At 46.4% G+C, this 26500-nt stretch overlaps 2 protein-coding genes across 2 annotated transcripts in view; both read right to left on the bottom strand.

The window, feature by feature from the left end:
- vps37ba (VPS37B subunit of ESCRT-I a) overlaps positions 1 to 26500 on the bottom strand; it is a 338119-nt gene that overhangs the window by 230231 nt on the left and 81388 nt on the right. The gene's annotated exons all lie outside the window — the stretch shown is intronic.
- Positions 12854 to 26500, bottom strand: part of glt1d1 (glycosyltransferase 1 domain containing 1) — a 109510-nt gene continuing 95863 nt past the window's right edge. Inside the window, exon 12 of the mRNA XM_055655677.1 lies at positions 12854 to 13220. Within this exon, the coding sequence (XP_055511652.1) occupies positions 13191 to 13220 (30 nt within the window). The 3' untranslated portion in view covers positions 12854 to 13190. The remainder of the gene's footprint in view (positions 13221 to 26500) is intronic.

Genomic DNA, 26500 nt, shown 5'->3' with positions numbered 1-26500 from the left:
GCGTGGGTTTTCTCCGGGTGCTCCGGTTTCCTCCCACACTCCAAAGACGTACAGGTTTGTAGGTTAATTGGCTTCGGTAAAATTGTAAATTGTCCCGAGTGTGTGTAGGATAGTGTTAGTGGGGGGGGGGGGGGGGGGGGGGGGGGGGGGTGATCGCTGGTCAGCACGGACTCAATGGGCCGAAGGGACTGTTTGATATTTTTACCTGTTCTGCTGCATACAAACTCTGGTGCCATTTCTGAACAAAAATATGGTTATGTAAATGTTATGGTTTCTTTTAGTGACAGGTGATTTCAATAAGTTAAAGTAAATTATTTTGAAAATGGAAACTATAGTTATATCTTTGTTTTTTCCCCCTTTACCTCAATTCCTAACACTTGAAGTTGCTCAAGGTTGCCTTCCTTGACCTCCATTAGGAACTCCATTTTCACATAATGTGTTTACACTGTGACATGCTCATGGGTCAGACTAAGGAAAGTACAGAGAGTGCATAAAATCATAAAAAGCTTGTGTGAGGTAGACCCTCTGTTCCAATATCTAAAGGGGCTGCTCCTTGCCTTCTGGCTGCACTTCACACCCACCATCCTCCTTTGGACATCTTTGGAGGATAGGGCTGAAGATGTCCGGGATGGGTTGCTCCTGGGCCTGGCCCAAGCTGGCCAATCTCGAGTCATGTCACCAGACGGAAGAGGGCTCAGCCCGAGCCGCTGCTTGCCCCTGTACCGGGGTTAGGTCCACACCTGGGTGGTATTAGAGAGGGACTACACAGTGTCCACGGCCCACCTTGGGCTGTTTCTGGGGCTGCGGGGGGTAGAATGCATCTTTAATAAGGATGGGGAAATAGTTGTTTAAGAAAAAAATGTTTTACTTGTATTGGGGTGGTGGGTTTGTTTTGAATAATGTTGTAAATAGTATTATAAATACTTGAATAAATCTATTTTTGGTTTTAAAAAAAAGCTCAAGGTGCCCATTTGCTGGAAGCCATCAGATTATTGTCACCATATTTCCATCATTTAAACCACTGCAGAACCTGGAATTTCACACACCGGGAAGTACCTTCTTGAGAACAATTCACTATCCCGGTAGTTGACAGCAGCTTCTTACCAGCGTTGACAGAGATTACAGAACATGGTGAACACTGCCCAGTCTATCACAGGTCCTGACCTCCCCACCATCGAAGGGATCTACAGGCGTCTCTGCCAGCATCATCAGAGACCCACACCACCCTGCCACGCACTCATTTCACTCCTGCCATCGGGAAGATGGTACAGGAGCCTGAAAACTGTAATGTCCAGGTTCAGTTACAGCTTCTTCCTGACAAGGCAGTGGCTTAGCGGTAGAGTTCCTGCCTCACAGCGCCAGTGACGAAGGTTGGATCAGGACTGTGTGTGCTGACTGTGTGGAGTTTGTACGCTCTCCCTGTGAGGTTTGGAGATTAATTGGCTTCGGTAAAATTTTTTATAAATTGTCCTAGTGCTAGTGTATGGGGATCACTGGACGGCACTGAATCGATGGGCTGAAGGGCCTGTTTTCACAACGTATCTCTAAGCTAAACTAAACCATCAGGCTATTGAATACAAAAAACTCCAACTAAACTGCAAACTACAAACTGGTCTTGTTGCACCAGGGACTTTGGGCATTGTTTTGTTTTGCACAATATTGGGTTGTTTCATTATTGAAACCTTTACGCTTATTATATTATCTATTGGTGCTGTGTTTGTAAACCTGTTACGCTGCTACAAGTAAGAATGTAATTGTTCCGTTTCAGTACATATGGCAAGTAAATATTCTTGACTCTCAATCTTGTTTAAACTTATTTCCCCAAATTATTTCTGCAGAGGAGGATGAAAAGTGTATGAAACTATATCGTTCTGCTGCCCTTCTTTCGCGACGCTCTGGACTAGGTTGAAAGTCAATGGACACGGGAAGATATATTTGGATGTGCTAGGTTGAAAGTCAATGGACTCTCCTCTCCCCCCTCTCTCTCTCTCTCTTATCTCTCTCTCTCTCTCCCTGCTCTCTCTCTCTGCCTCATCTCTCCCTCTCCCTCTCTCCTCTCCTCTTCCCCTCCCTCATCCCCCTCTCCCTCTCTCACTCCCTCTCCCTCCCCCTCTCAGTCCCTCTCTCCCTCTCTCACTCCTCTCTCTCCCTCGCCTTATCTCCTCCCCCTTTATCTCTTCCCCTTTCTCTCTCCCTCTCCCGCTCTCCCCTTCCTCTCTTATCCTCGCCTCTCTCTCTACCTCCCTCTCCCTCCTTCCCTCTCTCTTTCTCTCTACCTCTCTCTCCCCCTCCCCGCCTCTCTCCGCAGCAGGAGGTGATGGCAGTCGGCTGTGTGAAGCGGTTCAGAGTGTGTGACAGCTGAGGCTTGTAGGGCTCAGCCCAGCTGGACGTGGTGTGACAGATGTGTGGAAGACTGCTTTCAGTGGGGGCTGCCGCTGTCCACTTTGATCTCGCCCGGGAGGGAAATGATGGGGTGCTTCAGCAAATCCTGCCAGCTTATCTTGATAGGGTGTGAGCAGGAAGAACAGAAGAGAGACACAAAGTGTTTAAAAAGCCTTGCAGAGATTAAGTGGGTTCGAAAGGCAGCGATTTTACAGGTTTTCAATCTAAGTGATCCTGACCACTTGACACGACATGAATAATTCACTCCTACACTAAACATAAACGTGTAGGCAGGCAGTTATCAGATTAATTTTAATTACAACACCATTATAATAAAATAAATGAAAATCAAAATCTTTAAACAGCTTTAACGATGCAGTAAAATAATAAATCTAGACATAAAGACACACCTGAGGAAGAGAAACATTAGTGACTTAGGAAGTGCCTCATGTCATTATGTCTTGAATGAACGTGGGATTATTTTGAGTAAAATTAATAACCACCAATCTGGTTATTTAAACCCCTGTTTCTGCTCTCCATTGTTGAGTGTGTGTCAAATCCAAGGGAATCTTGGAATTTTATCTGATTTAGCATCATTTTTGCTCCTTGCTACGTCAAGGGTCTTTTTCAATACAGCAGAGACAAGTTTTCCAAAACTTTTTTACGACATCTTCACATCGTTTAAATGAACGAAATGTGCTCTAGACTTCAAATTTCAGTCATAAAAGCAGACGCTGGAAGTATTCAGTGTTCACCTAATTACCTGGGTTGCAGAGGTATACAATTTACTCTCTGTGACTTCAGTAAAAACACAATTCTGTAACAACTCGAACTTTTGAAAATTAACCAGTAAAATAGTTATGAATACATCTATTTACACTGAAGATAGACACAACATGCTGGAGTAACTCAGCGGGACAGGCAGCATCACTGGAGAGAAGGAATGGGTGATGTTTTAGGGTTGAGACCCTTCTTCTTACAGCTGGTTTAACATCAGAGGTTGAGAGGGAGAGCTGGGAGAATAAATTAGAGCATGAGTGGCGTAGATAAAGTAGGCAGTCAGAACCTTTTTTTGTAGAGTGGAAATATCAAAGACTAGAGGGCATAGCTTTAGTGAGAGGGACAAAGTTGAAAAGCGATGAGCGAAGCTAGTCTTTCACACTGGGTGGGGGCCTTGAATGTGCTATCATGGGCGGTGGTGGAGGCAGATACAGAGGCCTTTAGATAGGGTATGCAGGGAATCGAGGGATAGGGATGACCTGGAGGAAGACATTAGTACAACCTGGCATTGGGGCAGGATGATGGCGCAGCGGTAGAGTTGCTGGCTTACAGTGCCAGAGACCCCAGGTTCGATCCTGTCATCGGGTGCTGCCTGTGTGGAGTTTGTATGTTCTCCCCATGACCGCGTGGGCTTTTATCATGTGCTTCGTTTTCCTCCCACGCTCCAAAGATGCGCAGGTTGCGAGGTTAATTGGCTTCAGTAAAAATTGTAAATTGTCCCTAATGTGAAGGATAGTGCTTAATGTACGGGGGTGATTGCTTGCCTAAGGACTGTCTCCACACTGTATCTCTAAAGTGTCATGTCTAAAAGCATCATGTTCGGCACAGACATTGTGGGCTGAATGGCCTGTTCCCATGCCGTACTGTTCTATGTTCTATGAAGGAATTACACTTATTTTCTGATTCATATTGACTCCCTCAAATATGAAGATGTCGGAAACTTAGCAGTCACTCATATATTAAACTCTCATTCTTATTTTCGAACCTCTTCGTAGATCCACCTTGGTATTCACCTCTAGAGAAATCAGACCATACCCACGCTCCTCCAATCTGGCCACTTGGAATTCTCTCACTCCAACATCCGGAGTTCCTTACCCAAATCTCTCGGCCTCACTGTTTCCCTTTCCGCCTTCGGAAGCTCCTTAAAACACCCCCAGTTTCACCATCTCCAATATCCACATCACGTTCACCCCTCTGGCATCAGCCGTGAGCAGGATATGAATGGCACGGTGGCGTAGCTGGTAGTGTTGCTGCCTCACTGCACCACAGGCCTGGCCTCACTCCTGACCTTGGGTGCTGTCTGTGTGGAGTTTGCACTGTGACAGTGTGGATTTCTTCCAGATGCTCTGGTTTCCTCCCAAAATCCAAAAGACGTGCGGGCTGGGAGGTTAATTGGCCTCTGTAAAATAATTGCCCCTATTGTGTAAGGCATGGTTGAGAAAGTGGGATAACATAGAACAAATGTAAAGGGTGATCGATGGGCGGTAGGGACTCGATGGGCCGAAGGGCCTGTTTCCATATTGTATCTATAAACTCGTAACTTAACTGCAGTCAAAAATATTGTACTTGCACAATCTCACAAACATAAGATGTTGGTCAAAAATGGTTTCATCGTTTGGCTTGAGGCCCCTTCCTCTACACATTACACAGGGGAGAAACTACCCCTTCAAAACAGCTGGAGAACCTTTTGCAGCTGGTTAAATCACACCTGAGGCTTACCCAGCTATCGAAATCACTCATAGTGTTTCTGATGTTGCAAACAGAAATCGGATTTTTTTTAAGGTATTCCACCAAACAATAATTTTACTTCGGAGTCACGTGAGTGATTCCGTGAAGAGCCCGCTCAGCACGCATGCGCGGCATTACGTTCAGCAGAGCAACAGCGGCGCAGCGGGAGTCAGGCGCTCCCGCTACGGAGGTGAAAGAACGGACCGTCAGGTAAGCTGAGGTCGGGGTTTCTATCACAGGGAGCCTTCTGCTTTCAGGCAGAAAAGAAACGCTCTTAGACAACCCTGTCCCCCGCTCGACTCCACGGAGGAGCGTTCCATCTGGGGAGGGGGGGGGGGGGGGGGCAGCAACAGAACAGACCTGTCCCTCGCTCGACTCCCCGGAGGAAAGTTCCATCTGGGGGGGGGGGGGGGGCAGCAACAAGGCGGTAGGACCGCTTACCGGGCGCTCCGCTATACCCCGACACCGTGCCGAGCCCAGCCCGCTAGCGCCTGAGCAGCGGGCTGGAAGTAAAGCCACGGAAGAGGCGTCCGGCCGGTGGCTCCGACTTGTCGGACGGGGACGTCTCTCCACCCGCACGGGGAGGGGAGACAGCCGCCTGAGCCGCATGGAGCGGCTCTTGGAGCAGGAGCTCCAGCGAGACGCGCTTCGTGAGGGGCGCTCTCGCAGGGGGAGTTCAGGCACTCCCTCCACAGTGCCTTGTGCACTGTCCATTGCTTCCTCCTTACCCGAGGGTAGCTTTGGTGACCAGGACTGGGCTGGTCAGGAACAGGGGACAATGGCTGAAGATCTGGGGAGTATGCAAGGGGTGCAGGAACAGGAAGAGCTGCTAGGTGCGGTGGACAGCTACGTGGAAACCCCACGTGCAGGAGGCCGTTAAAAGCCTGACGTCAGCCATCACATCGTTTTCCTCGTTCCATGGACAAATACGGAGATGACCACAACCTTCGTAAACAAATCATAAGACCTCACAAAGCATATGAAGGACATGAGCCCGACCCACTGCTCTTTAAAAAACTTTCAAAGCATATGAGGGCAGGGAAAAGGTTTTAAAAAACATTCGGTCTCATGAGGGCAGGGCCGGAACGAGCAAACCAAAAACCATAATTCCTAAGCAGTAGCACCCCATCGCGTCCATCAGTCAAAGCTCGGGGTCCGCATTCTATCACCGAAAGTCTTTCTTTAGACCAGGGCCCAGAGCGGACCCCATGGAAAATGTGCCACCCCCCAACGTCACCGCCACGTCAGACGACGTGCAACACTCGTTGGACCGGCAGGAAACAGAAGAATACCCATAACCATGGAGGTAGGTGGGTCTGGTTCCTACCAGCATATAGAGTAATACTAACACATGGGAGTTTATCACGAGTGATCAGTATATACTCAATGGCATTAGTGGATACAAATACAATTCTTAGTAGAAAAATTGCCACCAGGTCAACGTTCACCCCAGAGGGTATTTTTCCTCTCTCCGTTAAAGAAACGAGAGGGACAAGCTGAACTGGTGAGAATAATTACAAAGGGTATCATGGGAAAACCTGAACCCTTGCAATTCATATCAAATATATTCACTAAACCCAAAAATGATGGTGGATGTCACATCATCATTGACTTAACTTCACTAAATATGTTTGTTCAGTATATACTTTTCAAAATGGAAACGGTTGTTACTGCCAAACAACTAAATTCCAAAGAATACTTCATGGCAAGCATTGATCTTAAAGATGTTTACTATTTAGTACCATTCACAAGGATCATTGCAGATACCTGAAATTTACCTGGATGGGGCAGCTATAGCAGTTTAAAGCGTTACCCAATGGGTTCACATCAGCCCAAGATTATTCACCAAGATACCAAAACCAGCTCTGGCAATATTCAGAAGACAAAAACATATTGTCATGGCATATCTTAATGATATCTTAAATGGTAGGCAAGACCATGAAATTGACTAAGTTAGCTGTATCAGCTACCAAATAGTTATTCGAAACCCTGGGATTGTCTTACATCCAGATAAATCTAAGTTGAAGCCATCCATAATCATGGACTACTTGGGCTTCACAATTAATTCAGTCTACGTGACTGTAATATTGCCAAGAGACAAAATAGTTGAATTGGCACAATCATGCAACAATTTAATGGTCAACAAACTACCAACTACTCGACAAGTAACAGAGTAATTGGGAAAATGGTAGCAGCATTTCCGGCTACATAATTTGGACCTTTGCACCAAAAACAACATACAGGTCATTATGATCATGTCATGACCCACTGAAGCAATATCAGAACTACAGTGGTGGGCAAAAAACATTTGGCATAGTTTCAGCCTATTATCATCACTAACCCTATGTCAGTTATCCAAACAGTCGCCAGTGCTCAAGGCTGGGGAGCAACTAACCCTATATCCAGCACAAGTAGTCGATGGACTAACCCAGAGTCATCGTTACCACTTACACTGGGCATTAATTATCGAGAGATGTTGGGTGACTTTATGGTTTAACAGCATATGTATAAATATGCATCACTTGCATGTACGGTTACAAATAGATAATATTACGGTGGTGGCCTACATTAACCATATGGGCAGCATAAAATCGGTATCATGTGACAAGTTGGTCAACACAATTTGGCAATGGTGTGTCCAAAGACATATTTGGCTATCAGTAACTTACCTGCCAGGTAAGCTAAATACAGTGGCAGACACTAGGTCACGTTTTTTCGCAAACGTTATCAAGCAATATGGCACGCCAGATATCGATTTATTTGCATCAAGGCTAAATCACTACAGAGTACCTATGTATGTCTATTTTGGGAAGGCCAGACCCTGAGGCAAGCAGCAGTATTTACTCTATCCCCCTGCGTTCGCGCTGGATGTTGGGGAAATTCTTCTTCTATGCCATTTCCTCCCTTCTGCTCCTCATCAGTTGGGGACTATGCACAATACTAAATGGAGCTCTGCTTCAGGAATTTTGATAGTCAAACCGACAGGAACACCTACAGAGCCATGGTTCCCAATACTCCATGACATGGCTTTGTTGAAGCTCTGATGGTATTCCCCATTGCGAGACCCAGAGTGCTATTAACACTAAATGTCGGGCACAAGGCAGCATCCCGTGCCATGAAAAAAATCAAACTCCTGGCTGCAGGGTTGCAGATTCTGTTTATTTGCAGGAAAGATTTCGGGTATTTGCACAAACCACTTCTGGGACTGGGATTTATCAGAAAAAACCCGTTTTTCGACAAACCATGTCAGCATCCCCCCTCCGAACTTTCCACTAAAACAGCACTTGTCTTCAGCATCGAAGTAAAAAAAGATAAACGAGGAGAAGTACTGTACTTTACGAGGGTACGATGAGGGATTACCACCCTCCTACTCTGATGTCTCCTTGTCTTTACTAGTTACCAATAACTGTGTCTATCTGTGATTCCACTCCACTGCTTTGAAGTATGCCGCGCATGCGTGCTGAGCGGGCTCTTCACTTAATCCCTCATCATAACTCCTCGTAAAATACAGATCAAACTTCAAACTGGTAAGTTCTCGTTTAATCTTACTATTTTGTTTTGATAAAAACAAGTCACTTCAGCACACTTAAAAACATATCAATACAATAAAGCAATTCCAAAAATATATAAAAGCCAGGCTCTGACCCGTAACACATGCTAGAAGTGCCCTGACCCAATGTCTATTTAAAACACAGTGCCCCAGGACAAACAGGCCAATTATCAAAGGGTACAGGAATAGTCCCTGACCCGCATTGGTGGATTCAAGTAATGAAGTCCACGTGATCCCTGGGTATCAGCCGTCGCTTTTCTTTTTTCCCGGGGGCGCCTCCCGCAACAACATCTGGAACCCCTTAGACCAAGGTACATCCGCCCATACATGGGATGTCAGTGTGGTCCTGACATACCTCAGGGGATGGCCACCAGTTTTGTTTTACATCCATGATCCCTCAACCTGGATGGTGGTGGGTTTTGTGTTTGGAATCATTCAGTATAGTACTTATGATTATATATAATTGAATGTTATTTTGGGTTTTTAAAAAAACTCATTGCTTACTGGTCAAAATGAGCAGTAAAGCACTTTCTGCTGCAGATGTACGCAGTTTCCTCCCACACCCCAAGGACGTACAAGCCGCAACCTCAGAATGGCAGCCAGCATCATCTGAGACCCACCCCACCCTGGCCACACACTCATTTCACACCTGCCATCAGGAAGAAGGTACAGGCCTGAAAACTGTAACATCCACGTTCAGGAACAGCATCTTCCCTACAGCCATGAGGCTATTAAACACTACAACCTCAAATAAGCTGTGAACGACTTAGAGTATTATTGTTATTATTGCACCCACGTGTATGCGTGCGTACACATAAAACTTTTTGCAACTGAATTTTTTTTCTCAGTAATTATATTACAGTGTACTATGTTTACATATTCTGCTGTGCCGCTGCAAGTAAGTATTTCATTGTTCTGCTTGAAACATACGACAATAAAACACTCTCTTGGCTCTTGAGGTTTGTAGGTTAATTGGCTTCAGTAAAAATGGTAAAAATTGTAGCTTTGTACACTGTTACTAAGATCCCAGCCTGATGCTAGAACAGAGGTGAGCTCTTGCAAACAGCTGCCAGGATGCTGTTATTCCCAATGCACGCAAGCATGTGTGGGAATCCCAAACTTGCTGGAAAGTGCTGGCCATTATTTGAAAATGTGTTGCTTGGTGTCAAATTCTGTTTGCTGTTTCTCCTATGAAGTGCTTTGGGATTGTTCTCACACTGAAAGCCCTACACAAACACAAGTTCTTTATTGTTGCTTTAGAAAACACACTTCTCTTCTTCAGCTTATGATGTCATCCGCAGAAATCATTAGATCTTCTGCCAACTGCATGCAACGAAAATTTCCCGGGATTAAAGTTTGTGTTATTTCAGTTAAATTCACCCTTTAGATGTTCTTGCACATTTACACTTCAACTAGTGATAAGGTCTCTATTGCAACACCTCAAACAGCACCAGCTCGATCATTTTAGTTTAGTTTAGGAATACAGGGCGGAAACAGGCCCTTCGGCCCAGCGAGACCGCACCTTCCAGCGATCCCCGCACATTAACACTATCTTACACACACTAGGGACAATTTACAATTATACCATGCTAATTAACCAACATATCTGTACGTCCTTGGAGAGTGAGAGGAAACCAGAGATACCAGAGAAAATCCACGCAGGTCACAGGGAGAATGTACAAACTCCATACAGACAGCACCCATAGTCAGGATCGAACCCATGTCTCTGGCGCTGTAAGGCAGCATTTCTACTGCTGCGCCACCGTGCCGAAAAATGGACGTCAGTGTGACTTTTGTTCCACATCAGGTGTATTTGTTGCAGAGTTTTTGAAACATTTTCAACTTCTGAATATTAAGAAACCAGAGCAGTTTATTGAAACTCAAGGTTGCAGAATAATATTGATTCTACATTTAATATCTGCCATATTTAGTGTGATATATATAAATGGCTTGGATGTAAATGTAGATGGGTTTGTGAGTACGTTTGCCGAAGACACAAACATTGAAGGAGTTGCAGACAGTGAAGAAGATACAGAGGTATATCGATCAGCTGCAGAAATGGGCAGAGAAATGACAGATGGAGTTTAATCCGAGCAAGTGGGAGGTGTGGCACTTTGTAAAGAGTGAGTATACAGTTAATGGCAAGACCCTTAACAGCATTGCTCCACAGAGGGATCTTGGAATCCAAATTCATAGCTCATTGAAGGTGGCAGCACAAATAGATAGAGGAGGTAAAGAAGGAGTATGGTATGCTTGCCTTCATTGCTAGGGGCATTGAGTATAAGAGGCAGGAAGTGATGATGCAGCTCGAAAATACTTTGGTTAGGCCATATTTGGAGTTTTGCATGCAGTTCTGGTCACCTCATTACAGGAAGGGTGTGCAGGTTTTGGAGAGGGTGCAGAGGAGGTTTACCAGAACGACACCTGGATCAGAGGGTTTCAGCTACAGGGAGAGGTTGGGCGAATGCTCTGCTTTCTCTGGAACGTCGGTGGTTGAGGGGTGACTTGATAGAAGTATATAAAATTATCAGACACATAGATAGGGTAGACAATCAAAACCTTTTTTTTCCCAGGGTGGAAATGTGGAACACGAGGGCATAGCCATAAGGTGAGAGGGGCAATGTTTAATGGAGATGTGCGGGGCATGTTTTTATGCACAGAGAGTGGTGGTGGGATGGTGGCGAAGGCAGATATGATAGTGCCGTGTAGCAGGCTTTTAGCAAGGCACATGGAACAGTCAAGGGTGATCAGTGGTCAGCATGAACTCGGTGGGCCGAAGGGCCTGTTTCCAAGCTGTATCTCTAAACTAAACATATCTAATTCCACAACAATCCACATTATTTGCCCTTTGGCAGCCTGCCTTCCAAGGGGAAATCATAATGGGAGCTTATGTTGTGATAAAGCACTTCATAAATGTAAGTATTCGTTGATCATGATTAATATGTTGCAGTGATATCAGCGGAGAAGGACAATGTTAGAATTGATTTTCCAGTTAGAAGCTGGAATAGTATTATTTTTGAGTCTGTTATTCTGCTAGGTACTTAGTTTAGGAATACAGCACGGAAACAGGCCCTTCAGCCCACCTAGTCCACACCGACCATCAATCATACGTTCACACTAGTTCTATGTTATCCTACTTTCAACTCCATTCCATAGACATGAGGACATTTTTGTTTTACAGAAGCCAATTAACCTACAAATCTGCATGTCTTTGGGAGGTGGAAGCAAACCAGAACAGCCAAAGGAAACCCTTGCGGCCACCGGGAGAACATGCAAACTCCACAAAGAGAGTATCCGAAGTGAGGATCAAACCTGGGTGTGTGGCGCTGTGCAGCAGCGGCTCCACCCGCTGCACCACTGTGTGGGATAATTTACAGAAGCCAATTAACCTACAAACCTGCACGTATGAGAGGAAACCAGAGCACCCGGTGAAAACCCACGTGGTCCCAGGGAGAACGTATGAACTCCGTACACACAGCACCCGGATCGAACCTGGGTCTCAGCGTCTGTGAGTCAGAGTCAGAGTCAGAGTCAATTTAATTGTCATTTGGACCCCTGGAGGTCCAAACGAAATGCCGTTTCTGCAGCCATACAATACACACAAATAGACCCCAGACACAACATAATTACATTTAACATAAACATCCATCACATAACTGTGATGGAGGCCAAAAAAAAACTTATCTCTCCACTGCACTCTCCCCCCCCCCCCCCGATGTCAGAGTCAATGTCGAAGCCCCCGGCCGGCGATGGCGGTTGTCCCGCGGCCATTGAAGCCCCGCCGGGTGGTGCGAGGTCGCACACCGGGTCTTGGTGTTGGAACCCCCGGTGTGCGCTCGCAGAGTCCGCGGCCATTCCAGCCGCGCGGGGCAGTGGTGCTAAGCCCCGCTCCAGGAGCTCTTCGACCCCGCAACTCGGGCGGGGGAAGTCGCCGTTGCAGGAGCCCCGAAAAGCGGTCTCTCTCCAGGGAGCCGCGGGCTCCCGGTTCCCACCGTCCGCAGACCCGCAGCAGCAGCCTCCGACTCAGCAGCAGCAGCGGCATCGGCAGCAGCAGCAGCAGCAGCGGCAACGCTCCTCCACCGCTCCACCCGCTCCGGTCTCGGCCAGCTCCGCGACGGCGACGGTGATTAGCACCAGAGTCCCCGGCTTCTTCCTGTTGGAGGCCGCTCCTCGTTGCGGCCTCAACGACACCTGAGACCCGACGAGAAAAGGTCGGGTCTCCAGTGCAGGGAGAGATTCAAAAGTTTCCCCCCCCCTCCCACCCCACCCCCGCCCCCCCACACACACACCCCAACATAAAATAACAAAAACTACATATAAACACAGACAAAAAAATAATAAAAACGCGGACAGGCTGCAGAGGCCGCTGCTGGCCAGAGCCGCGCCGCCTACCGGAAGGCAGTACTACTGTGAGGCAGTAACTCTACCACCGCATCACCATGCCACCCTAGGTGATGTTTCGGGACCCTTCTTCAAACTTAGAAAAGGGGGAGAATAGCAGGAATCGCAGGGGAGCAATGAGAGAGGGTCTCACAGTACTCCCAACGGAGAGAGGAGGACAACTTCTTCAAAGTCCACATATGTTGAGGAGTAATCGCAGTGAGGCAGTACAGAAGAGATACAAGGAACTGTAGATGCTGGTTTACAAAAAAAGATACAAAATGCAGGAAAAATGAGTGGGTCAGGCAGCATCTCTGGAGAACATGGATAAGTGAGGTTTCGAGGCGGGACCCTTCTTCCGATTAATACTTCAAAGGTTTGTTGTTTCTATGTACTGTACCTGCAACGGAACAATAACATTCTTACTTGTTGCAGCTTAACAGGCCCGTTAATGCAAAAACAAATAGATAAATAGACTATAACCAATAAACGTATAACCACAATAGTGCAAAACCGAAGTAGGTAGTGTAACCAGGGACACCGTTCATGGTGGATCATAGTTGGTGAGGCAGTGGCTAGTGTTGTGCAGTGTTTAAGAGCCTGATGGTTATTGGGAAGAAGTTGTTCTTGAATGTTAATGGTCACGGTTCTTAGGCTCCTGCATCTTCTTCAAGCTGTAGGAAGGAACTGCAGGTGCTGGTTTACACTGAAGATAGACACAAAATGCTGGAGTAACTCAGCGGGTCAGGCAGCATCTCCGGAGAAAGGAATGGGTGAGGTTTCTGGTGGAGACCCTTCTTCAGTCTGAAGGGACAATCAGGGACAGGCATGTTTCTTTCTCTTCTTCCTTCTTACAGGTGGTAATGTTGACTCCAGTGTGTCTATGCTGTCTGACACTTTTGTGGACGTGGTAAAGCCCCTGTCCGTCGCGGGTCCGGAGGAGTTCGTGGATGTCTCGTAGCGGCTCGTAATGTTAACGGTAGGTACTCGGGACATCCGTAACTCGTGACGTTATTTCATCCCTGCAAAAAATGTCCACGAATAAAAAAATACTTGTGATGAAAAAAATGGTTACTTTTTACTCGTACGAGCCGCTACGAACACGAGACATCCACGAACTCCCACGGACCCGCTACGAACATTCTCCGAGTTCGAATCGGGGAGAAAACTCGGGAGAACTCGTGAATTGCCTCGTACAGTGGGACAGGGGCCTTAGGGTTCTTCATTAGTTGCTGCATTGAAGCTGTTTGCACGGTGTAGCCTGACGTAGATACTGATTATAAAAAACCCCATTCAGTGGAGCAGGTAAATCTCGTAAAGATTATACATCTCCGAAACAAAAATAGAGGCTGTCATGAGGAGAGACACGCGAATTCCAACTTAATTAGTACATTTGCCAAAACCAAACGGCCGATCCTTAGCAACCTGCAGGAATGCACGAGAGACACATGGAACAGCAGCCATTGACATTTTATTCACCCCGTCTTTCACAAACTGCATTTGAAAGTGAAAATCTCAAACTTCTTTGTACTTTCGTTTCTTAGGAAAAGGGGTGCTTTTCAGATCTCATGATAATTCAGCAATCCAGTTTGTTAAACCTTTTTGTTCGTGAGCCCACAACGTGCTATTTTGCCAACGTTTGATGCTTTAATCTTAACGCACGGAACCGTCCTCTGGTGAAAAGATTTAGCACAGAAGAGGCCCCAGTAGAAATGGCAGGATTATAGGGCAGCATACAGGTAGAGCTGCTGCCTCACAGCGCCAGAGACAGGGTTTGATCCTCACCTTGGATGCTGTCTGTGTGGAGTTTGCACGTTCTCACTGTGATCACATGGGTTTCCTCTGGGCGCTCCAGTTTCCTCCCACATCCCAAAGACGTGTGGGTTTGTAGGTTAATTGGCCCTCTGTAAATTGCCCCTTGTGTGTAACAAAAGTGTTCTAACATAGAACTAGTGGGATCGACGGTCGGTGTGGACTGGGTGGGCCGAAGGGCCTGTTTCGAAGCTGAATCTTTTATTTGATTCAATCAATATTGTCATTTCTGACACAGATTGAAAGTAATTTGGCCTTTTGAGTCCATGTTGGGCAAGATTTGATCTTTTCAAGCTAACTTCTAACCTTCTTCTAACCTGACTTCTCATTCGCTATCTATGCAAGTGGCTGCCCAATTAGTTATTCAAATGTTCATTCATGTTTACATTGAAGAGAGGAAGATGGCCAAGTATGAAGAGCTGGTCATAGACTGCCGTAAGCAGGGCTGGAAGGCAAGGTGTATGCCCATCGAGGTTGGCTGCAGAGGTTTTGCAGGGCAATCACTCTACAAAGCCTTGAGTGCACTGGGCATCAACGGAGTGGCGAGGAGAAGGGCCATCAAGAACACCACAGAGGCAGCGGAGAAGGCCTCGAGATGGCTCTGGATCAGGAGAGGAGGTCCATGGGGAGGAGCGAATGCCACCTGAACACAAGTCGTGGTCTGATCAACCACGGCTGGGTCGCCTGGGTGAGGGTGTCAGATGTTGAATGACCCGAAACACCCAAAGACCCCAGGTTACATCACTGATGATGTGTTCAGGAGCATCTATCGATGTATTTGTACCAATTATTGTAATTTGTACTGAGGTCCAGTGAAAGCTTTTTGGTATTTATGCTGTCAGCAACATGTCCTTACATGATTATAATCTTGTTGCCCACAGTGTACAGATACAGGATAAAGGATATAATGTTTATTGCAAGATCAAGTCCAATATAATTTAGTTTAGTTTGTCATGTGTATTGCCACATGTACCGAGGTACAGTGAAAAGCTTTTTTGTTGCGTGCTGTTCAGTCAGCTGAAAGACTAGACAGCACGCAACCCAGATTACACAGTGATTGCAATCCAGCCTCACACAGTGTACAGATACAGGGTAAATGGAATAACGTTTAGTGCAAAATAAAGCCCAGTAAAGTCTGATTGAAGATAGACTGGTGGTCTCCAATGAAGTGTGAGGGTCTCCAATGATTAAAGCCTGATTAAAGATAGTTTGAAGGCCACCACTGAGGTGGATGGGAGGTCAGAGCCACAATCTAGTTGGTGATCGGGCAGTTCAGTTGCTGATAACTGCAGGGGAGAAACTGTCCCTGAATGTAGAGGTGTGTATATTCAAACTTCTATACCTCTTGCCTGAGTGGGGGGGAATATGGATTGACCAGGGTGAGATATCCTTGATTATGCTGGTGGCCTTATTGAGGCAGCGTGAAGTGTAGATGGAGTCAATGGAAGGGAGGTTGGTTTGTGTCACGGTCTGGGCTGCGTCCACAACACTTTGCAATTTGTTACGGTCTTGGATGGAGCTGTGATGCATCCCGATAAAATGATTTCCGCTGTGTATCTGTAGAACGGGGTGAAAGTTGTTAGGGACATGCCGAACTTCCTAAACCTTCTAAGGAAGTAGAGATGTGATATGATGTGATGTTCATTCACATGTGTTGGCGATATCCGCAGTGTTCCATAGCATCATTACCACTCATTCTTATTTCTTCCTACCTTAACTTCATCTGCTTCTCTGCTAACTTTAAAAAAAATATATTATTACATTCAGTGCTCACAATGTAGTCTACTCTACACTGGAGAAACCAAATGCCTACAAGCTAAGTGCAGGGTCTAAGCTGCTTTTCTCACTATCTACTACAACACCAACTTTGGAACCATTGGCAAACTGTTCCCACAAGAGCCCATTAATATATCCCCCACCAGAAGCAAGTTCCAACATCCCAGTCCCACAGTCACTAAAGATTCTCAAACATTTGCTGTCTCTCACAGCAGGGCTCCCCGCTTTATGGACTGTTCCCGGGGACACATTCGGAGACGAACATCAAGTACAACTGGAAGACCATCAACTCGTTGGAAGCCACTCTTCGGTCTGTCCGAAACCTGTTGGTCGCCCAGCAGAGCGAGATGTCCATCAGGGAATGTTGCCAACTGGCCCAGTCCAGACTGCAGGAGTACGTGCTGAGGGACGCACTGAAGCTCGCTGCAGCTAACGCCAAGGTTCTGTGGGGGACGACCACAGTCTAGGGTCCTTCCGTCACAGGATATTGAGGGGCAGAGTCCCCACAAGCAAGGGGGGGATATCACCGCAAGGGCCACATGAGTGGCAAGAGAGGTTCTTTAAAGATAGATGTAAACAATGCTGAGATTGACACTATTGAATGTACAGGCATTAAGGATATGTGAAGTTTTGTTTTGTATTTACTTTAGATTTTAGAGATACAGCACGGAAATAGGCCCTTTGGCCAACCGAGTCCGCGCCAACCAGCAATCACCCCATGCACTACGCACTAGGAGCAATTTACAAATTTTCCGAAGCCAATTAACCTACAAACCTGTACATCTTTGGAGTGTGGGAGGAAACCAGAGCACCTGGAGAAAACCCACGCAGTCACATGGAGAACGTACAAACTCCATACAGGCAGCTGTCACAGTCAGGATCGATCCTGGGCCTCTGGCGCTGTAAGGCAGCAACTCTACCGCTAAACTAAACTAAACTAAACTAAACTAAACTAAACTAAACGTGTGGGTCTGTGGATTGATTGGCTTCTGTACAAAAAATGCCCCTAATGTGTAGGATGTGAAACTGCGATAACCAAACTAGTGTGAACGAGCATAGATACAAAAAACTGGAGTAACTTAGCGGGACAGGCAGCATCTCTGGGGAGAAGGAATGGGTGACGTTTTGGGTCGAGACTCTTCGTCAGACTGACGAGTTGGCGTGGACTTGGTGGGCCGAAGGGCCTGTTTCAATGCTGTATCTCTAAACTAAAGGAGAGCCAAATTGTCTCCATTCTTTAACACAAAGAAAATGATAAACTTTGCAAGTGAACAAATGTGCAGTACAGGTTGGGCAACCCACCCACTTTGCCCGGGTAGCTCCCTTCGCTAGGGAGCTTAATTCCCACGATAGTATCAGTAAATTCCATTAACAATGGATGGCTCATGATAAAACGCTTTAGCTGTTATTTGAAACCTTAGAAGCTGAAAAAACCCAAAGGTTATTGAATATCCGTTTGCATTTCCAGAAGAGCAGCGGGCGGGGGGGGGAAACAGAAGCCGTCGTTTACAAGTTTATTGCATCTTATCACACTTCTGGCATCAGTGACACCAACACAGACAAAAAGACTCAAGGGGAAAAACAATTAAACTCTGCACGTTGTGTATTAAACGGAGGTTAAGTACAAGCTGTGGACGTATCTGGCATAGGCTGTCATAAAGAATGTCACACTGTTGGGTTGGACAGGTGTGACAGCTTTACCTTTAGGCGTGTCCTCTCGGCTTCCTGTCACGTTTCCACAGCACGGAAGATTTCTGGATTCAATTCTTCAGAAGGGCACTCTCTCTTCATTTTTAACTTGTTAACCTGGGTCTGATTTCACAGCTGGGAACTGGATCGGGTTTGCTTGCTTTGCAGTGCAAAAGTGTTTCTTGAGGTCACCTGTTGAACAACATTGTCAGTGCTGCGGGTATGTTAAGGGTGAAAGGCTGCGGTGGTTTCTCTCCTCAGTGACTTCAACACCCAGCTAGTGCTCACCACACTCTTGACTGGTCGACGTAGTGGGATGATCAGCTCCCTGTACCAATATCGGCCTGTCCCACTTTCACAAGGTAATTCACAAATTTTCCCCTGATTCAAACTCACAGAATGTTCGTAATGACTCCGTAGGAGGTCGTAGATATATCGTAGCGGCTCGTTATGCTAGCCGTAGGTGCTCGTGGCATCAGGTAAGTCGGGACGTTTTTTCCAGCCCGATAAAAAATGTCCATGAGTAAAAAAAATGGTCGGGATGAAAGAATTAAGTTGTGAAAGTGGGACAGGCCCTTTCTGCGACATTTTCGGCGACTGCCGGAACTCGTCATAGGTCGTTGCAGGTCGCCGAAAATTTTCAACATGTTGAAAATCCTGTGGCGACCAGAAAGACGCTACGACTCTTTGGGCGACTGAGGAGACGACTCACGACCATGTCGCGGGGTGAAGACTGTATGGTCGTGAGTAGTCGCCCAAAGAGTCGTACCTTGTTCTAGTCGCCGCTGGATTTTCAAAATGTTGGACATTTACGGCGACCTGCAGCGACCTATGGCGGGTGCCGGCAGTCGCCAAAAAAGTCAATAAAGGGCCTGTCCCACTTTCACGACTTAATTCTTTCATCCCGACCATTTTTTTTTACTCATGCACATTTTTTATCGGGCTGGAAAAAACGTCGCGTGAGTGGGACAGGCCCATTAGACTTTAGAGCTACAGTGTGGAAACAGGCCCTTCAGCCCATCGATTCTACACTGACCTGCGATCACTCCGCACACTAACACTATCCTACACACCAGGGGCAATTTGCAATTTTACCAAATCCAATGCGGGAGGAAAACTGGAGCACTGGGAGAAAACCCTCGCGGTCACATGGAGAACGTACAAACTCCGTACAGACAGCACCTGTAGTCAGGATCGAACCCAGGTCAGTGGCGCTGTGAGGCAGCAACTCTACAGCTGAGCCACCCACAAAAGCTGTTAAATAGGTAGGTAGAATAGTGCCTGCAGCAAGTGCTTGCAGGTCTTCCATAATTAAAGACATTGCAGAGAGCTGTAGTTGTAGCCCAGTCCATCACACAGACAGACTTCCCACCATTGACTCCATCTACACTTCACACTTCCTTGGCAAAGCTGCCAACATAAAGTCTGAAGAAGTGTCTCGACCTGAAACGCAGCCTATCCATGATCTCTCGAGATGTTGCTTATCCCGCTGAGGTACTCCAGCATTTTGTGTCTATCCTTAACATAATCAAAGACTTGTTGCACCCTGGGCATCCCTTCTTCTCCCTGCTCCCATCCAGCAGAAGGTGCAGAAGATGGAAAGAACGCACCACCAGACTCAGGAACAGCTTCTTCCCTTCCGTCAGCAGGCTTCTGAATTTTCATTCCATAAGCATGGGCACAGTCCGATTCACGTCTACCTCATGATGAACATTGGACTTTGTCTCTGGAACTGATACAGTACAATGCTAAGAGCTATATTGTGCACTCTGTCTCTTCCCCGTTGCTCCATCTATTGACCTTGAGCGTGATTTGATTGTGTTCATGTATATTATATATGATCTGTTTGTAAGCATGCAAAACAAAGCTTTTCGCTGTACCTCAGTACATACTACAACTATAAAACTAGACCTAACCCTAAAGGTGACCTGGGGAAGGAACACTGTGCAGTGGCACAAACACATGGAAAACATTCTTCAAGAAACAGGGCTATTGTAATAGATATTGTAAGGAAACTTGCCTGGTGTTGGTGTGCATGAGAGGAGGTCCTGCCAGTCCTGGTGGGCATTGTTCATATTGATGAGCTAAGGACCAAGACTCGCTGCCAAAAGTCGTCCAACAACCTCACACAAATGATGAAGCAAAATGAATGGGGCGGCACAGTGGCGCAGCGGTAGAGTTGCTGCCTTACATCGCCAGAGACCCGTGTTCGATCCTGACTACAGGTGCTCTCTGTATGGATTTTGTACGTTCTCCCTGTAACGGCCTGGGTTTTCCCCAGGTTCTCCGGTTTTCTTCCGCACTCCAAATACATGCAAGTGCATATGTTGATTGGCTTCGGTAAGATTGTAAATTGTCCTACTTGGTAGGAAAGTGATAGTTCTAGTTTGGAGATACAGCGCAGAAACAGGCCCTTCGGCCCCACCGAGTCTGTGCCGACCAGCGATCACCCATGCCCTAGCATTATCACACTAGAGACAATAAGAGAGAGTTAATAAGGATATGGGGAGAAGGCAGGCACAGGTTATTGATAGGGGACGATCAGCCATGATCACAATGAATGGCGGTGCTGGTTCGAAGGGCCGATTGGCCTCCTCCTGCACCTATTTTCTATGTTTCTATATTTCTATGTAATTTACAATCTTTCCAGGTACAGTACACAGGGATCGCTGGTTAGCGCGGAGGCGGTGGGCCGAAAGACCTGTTTCCACGCTGTATCTCTAAAATCTAAAGAATGCATCATCAAACGCAAAATTGTACAAAATACGCTGTGAGCCTCTGGCAAAGCTTGGTTCACCGCGCCCTGTTACTCATCTGCCAGCAATCTTTAACAGGGCCAATACCTCTTGTGCTACTACACCCAAACATTACTGCACAACTCAAACCCATCTCATGCGTACCGCAAGCTAGTCAACCCTGACGGGCACATCACCCAAGCCGATGAACAGGGATGAGTGGGTTAACATATGAAGAGCGTTTGAAGGCACTGGGCCTGTACTTGCTGGAGTTTGGAAGGATGAGGGGTTATCTCATTGAAACTTACCAAATATGGAAAGGCCTGGATAGAGTGGATGTGGAGAAGATGTTTCCACTAGTGGGAGAGTCTAGGACCAGAGGGCATAGTCTCTCAATAAAATAACGTACCTTTAGAAAGAAGATGAGAAGGAATTTATTTAGTCAGAGGGTGGTGAATCTGTAGAATTCTTTGCCACAGACGGCTGCGGAGGCCAAATCAATGGATAACTTTAGGGCAGAGATTGACAAATTCTTGATTAGTACGGGTGTCAGGGGTCATGGGGAGAAGGCAGTAGAATGTTGTTGAGAGGGAAAGATAGATCAGCCATGATTGAATGGCGGAGTACACTTGATGGGCTGAATGGCCTAATTCTGCTCCATGAACTTGTGAAGTTATGCTGTGGAGGTTTCCCATTCATTGTGTTACTGTGTGGGATTCTGCCGGGTGCTCTGGTTTCCTCTGACATCCCAAAGATCCCAAAGTTGGTGGGTTAATTGGCCTCTGTTAGTTGCTCTAGTGTGGGGTGAGTGAACATAGAACATAGAACAGTACAGCTCAGGAACAGGCCCTTCTGCCCACAATGCCCATGCCCAGCATGATGCCAAGCTAAGCTAATCTGCTCTGCCTGCAAGTGACCCATATCCCTCCATTCCCTGCACATCCGGGCAGTGGCGGACTGGGTCTAAAAATATTGGTTGCCAGGAGACAAAGGGGGCCCACCTACAACTACAATGCTATCATTTAAAAGGGGCCCACTTGCTATCACTTGCTATCACTTCATCAGGGGTCCACTTGCCATCGGGCAAGCTGACACCCTGGCCAGTCCGCCACTGCATCCAAGTGCCTATCTAAAAGCCTCTTAAACGCCACTATTGCATCAGCCTCCACCACTGCCCCTGGCAGCCTGTTCCGCAGGCACTCACCATCCTCTATGTCAAATATTTCTTTCATATATCACCTTTGAACTTTGCCATTCTCATTTTAAAGGTTTATTTTGTTGCTGGGAATAAAACCTTTAAATTATGGGTGGGCCTTCAAATTCCTAATCTTGCACACTTGTTAATATGCAGAAATCTCCACAGAGATTCCACCTCCAGACTAAGGTATGCAAGGTGCCTGTTTGCACACATTTCTGATCTGTTGAAAGACCTGGTTTGCAAGTTGCATTGATCTTCACTCCCTGTATATTCAGGCTAAGGTTAATTGACTTCAAATACGAGCACTTTCTCAAGTGCTGGGTTTACCGCTCACATGCAAGACAAAGCGAGACTATAAACCTTTGAAGAATGTTTCTTGACACCTGGCTGGAGAGAGATCAGACACAAAAGCCAGTCGCTGGTGTGGCCTTGCACAAACTCTAAACTGGAGTGTAAACACTAGTGAAAGTGATGTGGAGAATCAGAAGGAAACCAGAATGGGATGTGTGAGTGTTTTAGTTCCTCATATGTTTCAGAATGTAAGGAAGGTGAGATGGTCTCTGGAGAGAAAAAGAATCAGAGGCGGTTAATGATAGACTGCAATACAGTCCACCCTCACTATTTATTTTAGTTTTAGTTTCCAGGTACAGCATGGAAAGAGGCTCCGGGTCCAGGCTGACCAGCGATCCCCGCACACTAACACAATCCTACACACACTCGGGACAATTTACAATTTCATCAAGGCAATTAGACTACAAACCTGAGGTAGACAAAAGTGCTGGAGAAACTCAGCCGGTGCGGCAGCATCTATGAAGCGAAGGAAATAGGCAACGTTTCGTCCCGAAACGTTGCCTATTTCCTTCGCTCCATAGATGCTGCCGCACCCGCTGAGTTTCTCCAGCACTTTTGTCTACCTTCGATTTTCCAGCATCTGCAGTCTTTGGAGTGTGGGAGGAAACTAGAGCACCCAGGGAAAACCCACGCATGTCACGGGGAGAATGTACAAACTCCACACGAGCAGCAACCGTAGTCAGGATTGAACGTGGGTGCCTGGCACTGTAAACCGTCATCTATTCTGTTGGACTCTGTAATTAATGACCTGTGATTTTCAGACCGTACAATTATACTTGTTGTTCATTAGTCACGGTGAAGTGGTCCTTTCTCTAGCTTTCTTTCCAATCGGGAAAGACGCCCACAGTGTTACTACAACCTGAAAGGCATTTGATTCAAGTCTATAAATGATGCCCCTATCCCTGTGCTGTAACTCACTGTACATGGGGATGTTAGTGGGATAATATAGTCAATATTTACAGTCAAGACCCAAAACGTCACCTATCCATGTTCTCCAGAGACGCCACCTGACCCGCTGAGCTACTCCAGCATTCTATGCAAATATCCCCTATCTCCCACCCATTGCTAAACAGATGAGATATTTTATAATCGGCATCTTGATAAAAACAGTCCGCATTTTACTGACACTTCTAGGAGATGCTTCAGATCTTACAAGCGGTAAGAGTACAAAGTGATCGAGATAAAAGCAAACAGCAAGTCAAAGATCCTACCTGTTTTACATTATGCCTGCTTGAGAAGCCAGGCATATATTTTTTTCTCAGCTCTCTGTATTCTTTTGAAATGTAATATTCCTCACCTTAATCCCATCTGTACTTTCAGTGAAAAGCCTATTATTACATTCAGATAACTTTTGTTGAAGGAAATGTCAAAGTCAACTCTTTGCCTTTTCACATCCTTATTCAATTGCCAATATTGATAACGAAACAACCAAGTAAAGGCCCTGTCCCACTTTCCCGAGGTACTCACAAACTCTCCCGAGTTTTCCCCTTGATTCGAACTCGGAGAATCACGGTAATTGCCGTTCGTAGGTACTCGGGGCTATTTTTTTAACTCGTGGGCAATTTTCAACATGTTGAAAAAACGCCCCGACTTTCCTGATGCCTCGAGTTCCTACGGCTGGCATTACGAGCCGCTACGAAACATCTACGGACTCCTACGAGCTCGCTACCGACATTCCCCGACATTCCCCGATTTTGAATCCGAGGGGAAAACTCGGGAGAGTTCGTGAGTAACTCAGGAAAGTGGGACAGGGCCTTAAGATGTTAGTTCAGATACATGTTCGGCATTGTAGCTTAATTGGCCTCTGAAAATTTGCCCCTAGTGTGTTGTAGGGAGTGGGTGCGAAAGTGAGATAACATAGACTTAGTGTGAACGAGTGATCGATGGTCAGTGTAAACTCGGTGGGTAAAAGGGCACGTATTCATGCTTTAAAAAAAAATCAATCAATCAATCAATAAGGGGGGCACAGTGGCGAGTGGTAGAGTTGCTGCCTCACAGCGCCAGAGACAAGAGTTCAATCCTGACTACGGGTGCTGTCTGCGTAGAGTTTGTACTTTTTCCGTGACCGCATGGGTTTTCTTCAGGAGTTCCATTTTCCTCCCGCACTCCAAAGACGTACAAGACGGTAGGTTAATTGGCTTTGGTAAAGATTGTACATTGTCCCGAGTGTGCGTAGGATAGCGCTAGTGTACAGGGTATGCTGGTCAGCATGGACCCGATGGACCGAAGGGCCTGTTTCCGCATTGTATCTCTAAAACTAAAACTAAAAGCAAACAATAGATTTAGCTTTTTTAGTTTAGAGATACAGTGTGGAAACAGGCTCTTCAGCCCACACCGCCCATCAGTCACCAATTCACACTAGTTTTATGTTATCCCACTTTCCCATCCACATTAGGGGCAATTTTAAAGGGACCAATTGACCTAGAATCCCGCTCGTCTTTGGGCTGTGGGAGGAAACCGGAGCGCCCGGAAGAAACCCACTCGATCACAGAGCGAACATGCAAACTCCACACAGACTGAGGTCAGGATTAAACCCGGGTCTCTGGCCCTGTAGGGCAGCAGCTCTACCAGCTGTGCCATTGTGCTGCCCTTATTGGTCTTCTCCACAGAATCTTTTAACTAGAAGACAGGGAGCATGTTTTCGATTCATTTGTTATTACTGCGAATCAGCATTAAGAATGATTGGTTTACGCGTCCTATAAACACAGCCAGTTAGAAACATCCAACAAATGTTTATTCCTGTTTGCCCTCTGGGGAGTATTTGGTCGACAGATAGATTGTGGCCTCTTCCTACCCCCAGTTTCCCCCCACCCCCACCCACCCGTCTATTTTCAGTCTGAAGAAGGAGAGTTCCAACCCGGATTGTCACCCATCTATGTTCTCCAGAGATGCTGCATGACCCATTGAGTTACTCCAGCACTTTGCGGCTATCTTCGGTATAAACCAGCATCTGCAGTTAGTTCCGTCCCACACAGCAGCTTACTAACATGCATGCAATCAATACTGGGATCCCATGCTCATTTAAATTCACACAAAATATACTTCTATACTCATGGATCGCTTGGAAATGGTACCATTCTTTTGAAAATCAGTAACTTCTGCTTTCAAACTCAGGCCAAGGTGTGCAGATGAGAAGCAAGAAAACTTGACTCCAAGCCAAATCAATGCAGCAGTTTGGTTGGGAATTAATACCGATGTGCTCTTTTAATTTGCCTTGATGTTGCCATTCATGTTTTTACAAGTTTCCTGTAACTTGGATGGTTTTTCCTTTTATACAGTGCCGGGCTCATGATTTACAGACACAGTCAATAAAAGTGAGGAGGAACACAGGCATGTTCAACTTTAAGACATCTCTGCATTTAAATGAGACAGCCCAAGTCAAATTAATTAAAAAAAAAGAAAGTTAGGAACAGTTTCTTTGTTGTTGTTGTTGCATGGTTTAGGAATTCTATTAGACAACTATAGTTTCTATATTAATTCATCTGAAAACAATTGGTGCTTTAAGGGGGGGGGGGGGGGGGGGGGGGGGGGGGGGGGGGGAAAAAAAGCCTCAGTAAGCAGAAAATTGCAATGAAAGGGATGTCTGACAATTCACGGAACCCCTGTCGCACTACACCACTTCACAGTGTTTTCAGAAGTTATTTATTTTCTTTACAGGTGGCCGATTTGCCTTCATGTGATGGATTGAAAACTCACATCAAACTCACCATGGAGTAGCTCACACTCGGAGTACATGGAAATGGAAACAAACATCAAAGGAGCTGCCTGTAGTCAACGACACTTTAAGAGGCATGTCGGAACCGAGCCGCTCCTCTCGTTCCCTTGTGAAGGGCTTCTGCAAGTCTCAGCCAGCTTTCTACCACAGCCCACGTGGCCCAGGAGAAATATGACCTGTCTCCTTCCTTGCCATTGACATACAGCAAATATCTGTGCACAGCGGTCGGTGTTGGCAGTAAGAGATACCAGGACACCTACAGTCTGCCCAGCAAGCCAAGGCTCTCTGGAACTCTCTGCCACAGAAGGTAGTTGAGGATAGTTCATTGGCTATATTTAAGAGGGAGTTAGATGTGGCCCTTGTGGCTAAAGGGATCAGGGGGTATGGAGAGAAGGCAGGTACAG

Source organism: Leucoraja erinacea, chromosome 25, assembly GCF_028641065.1.
Source record: "Leucoraja erinacea ecotype New England chromosome 25, Leri_hhj_1, whole genome shotgun sequence".
NCBI lineage: Eukaryota > Metazoa > Chordata > Chondrichthyes > Rajiformes > Rajidae > Leucoraja > Leucoraja erinaceus.
This window is presented reverse-complemented; position numbering and strand designations above follow the sequence as displayed.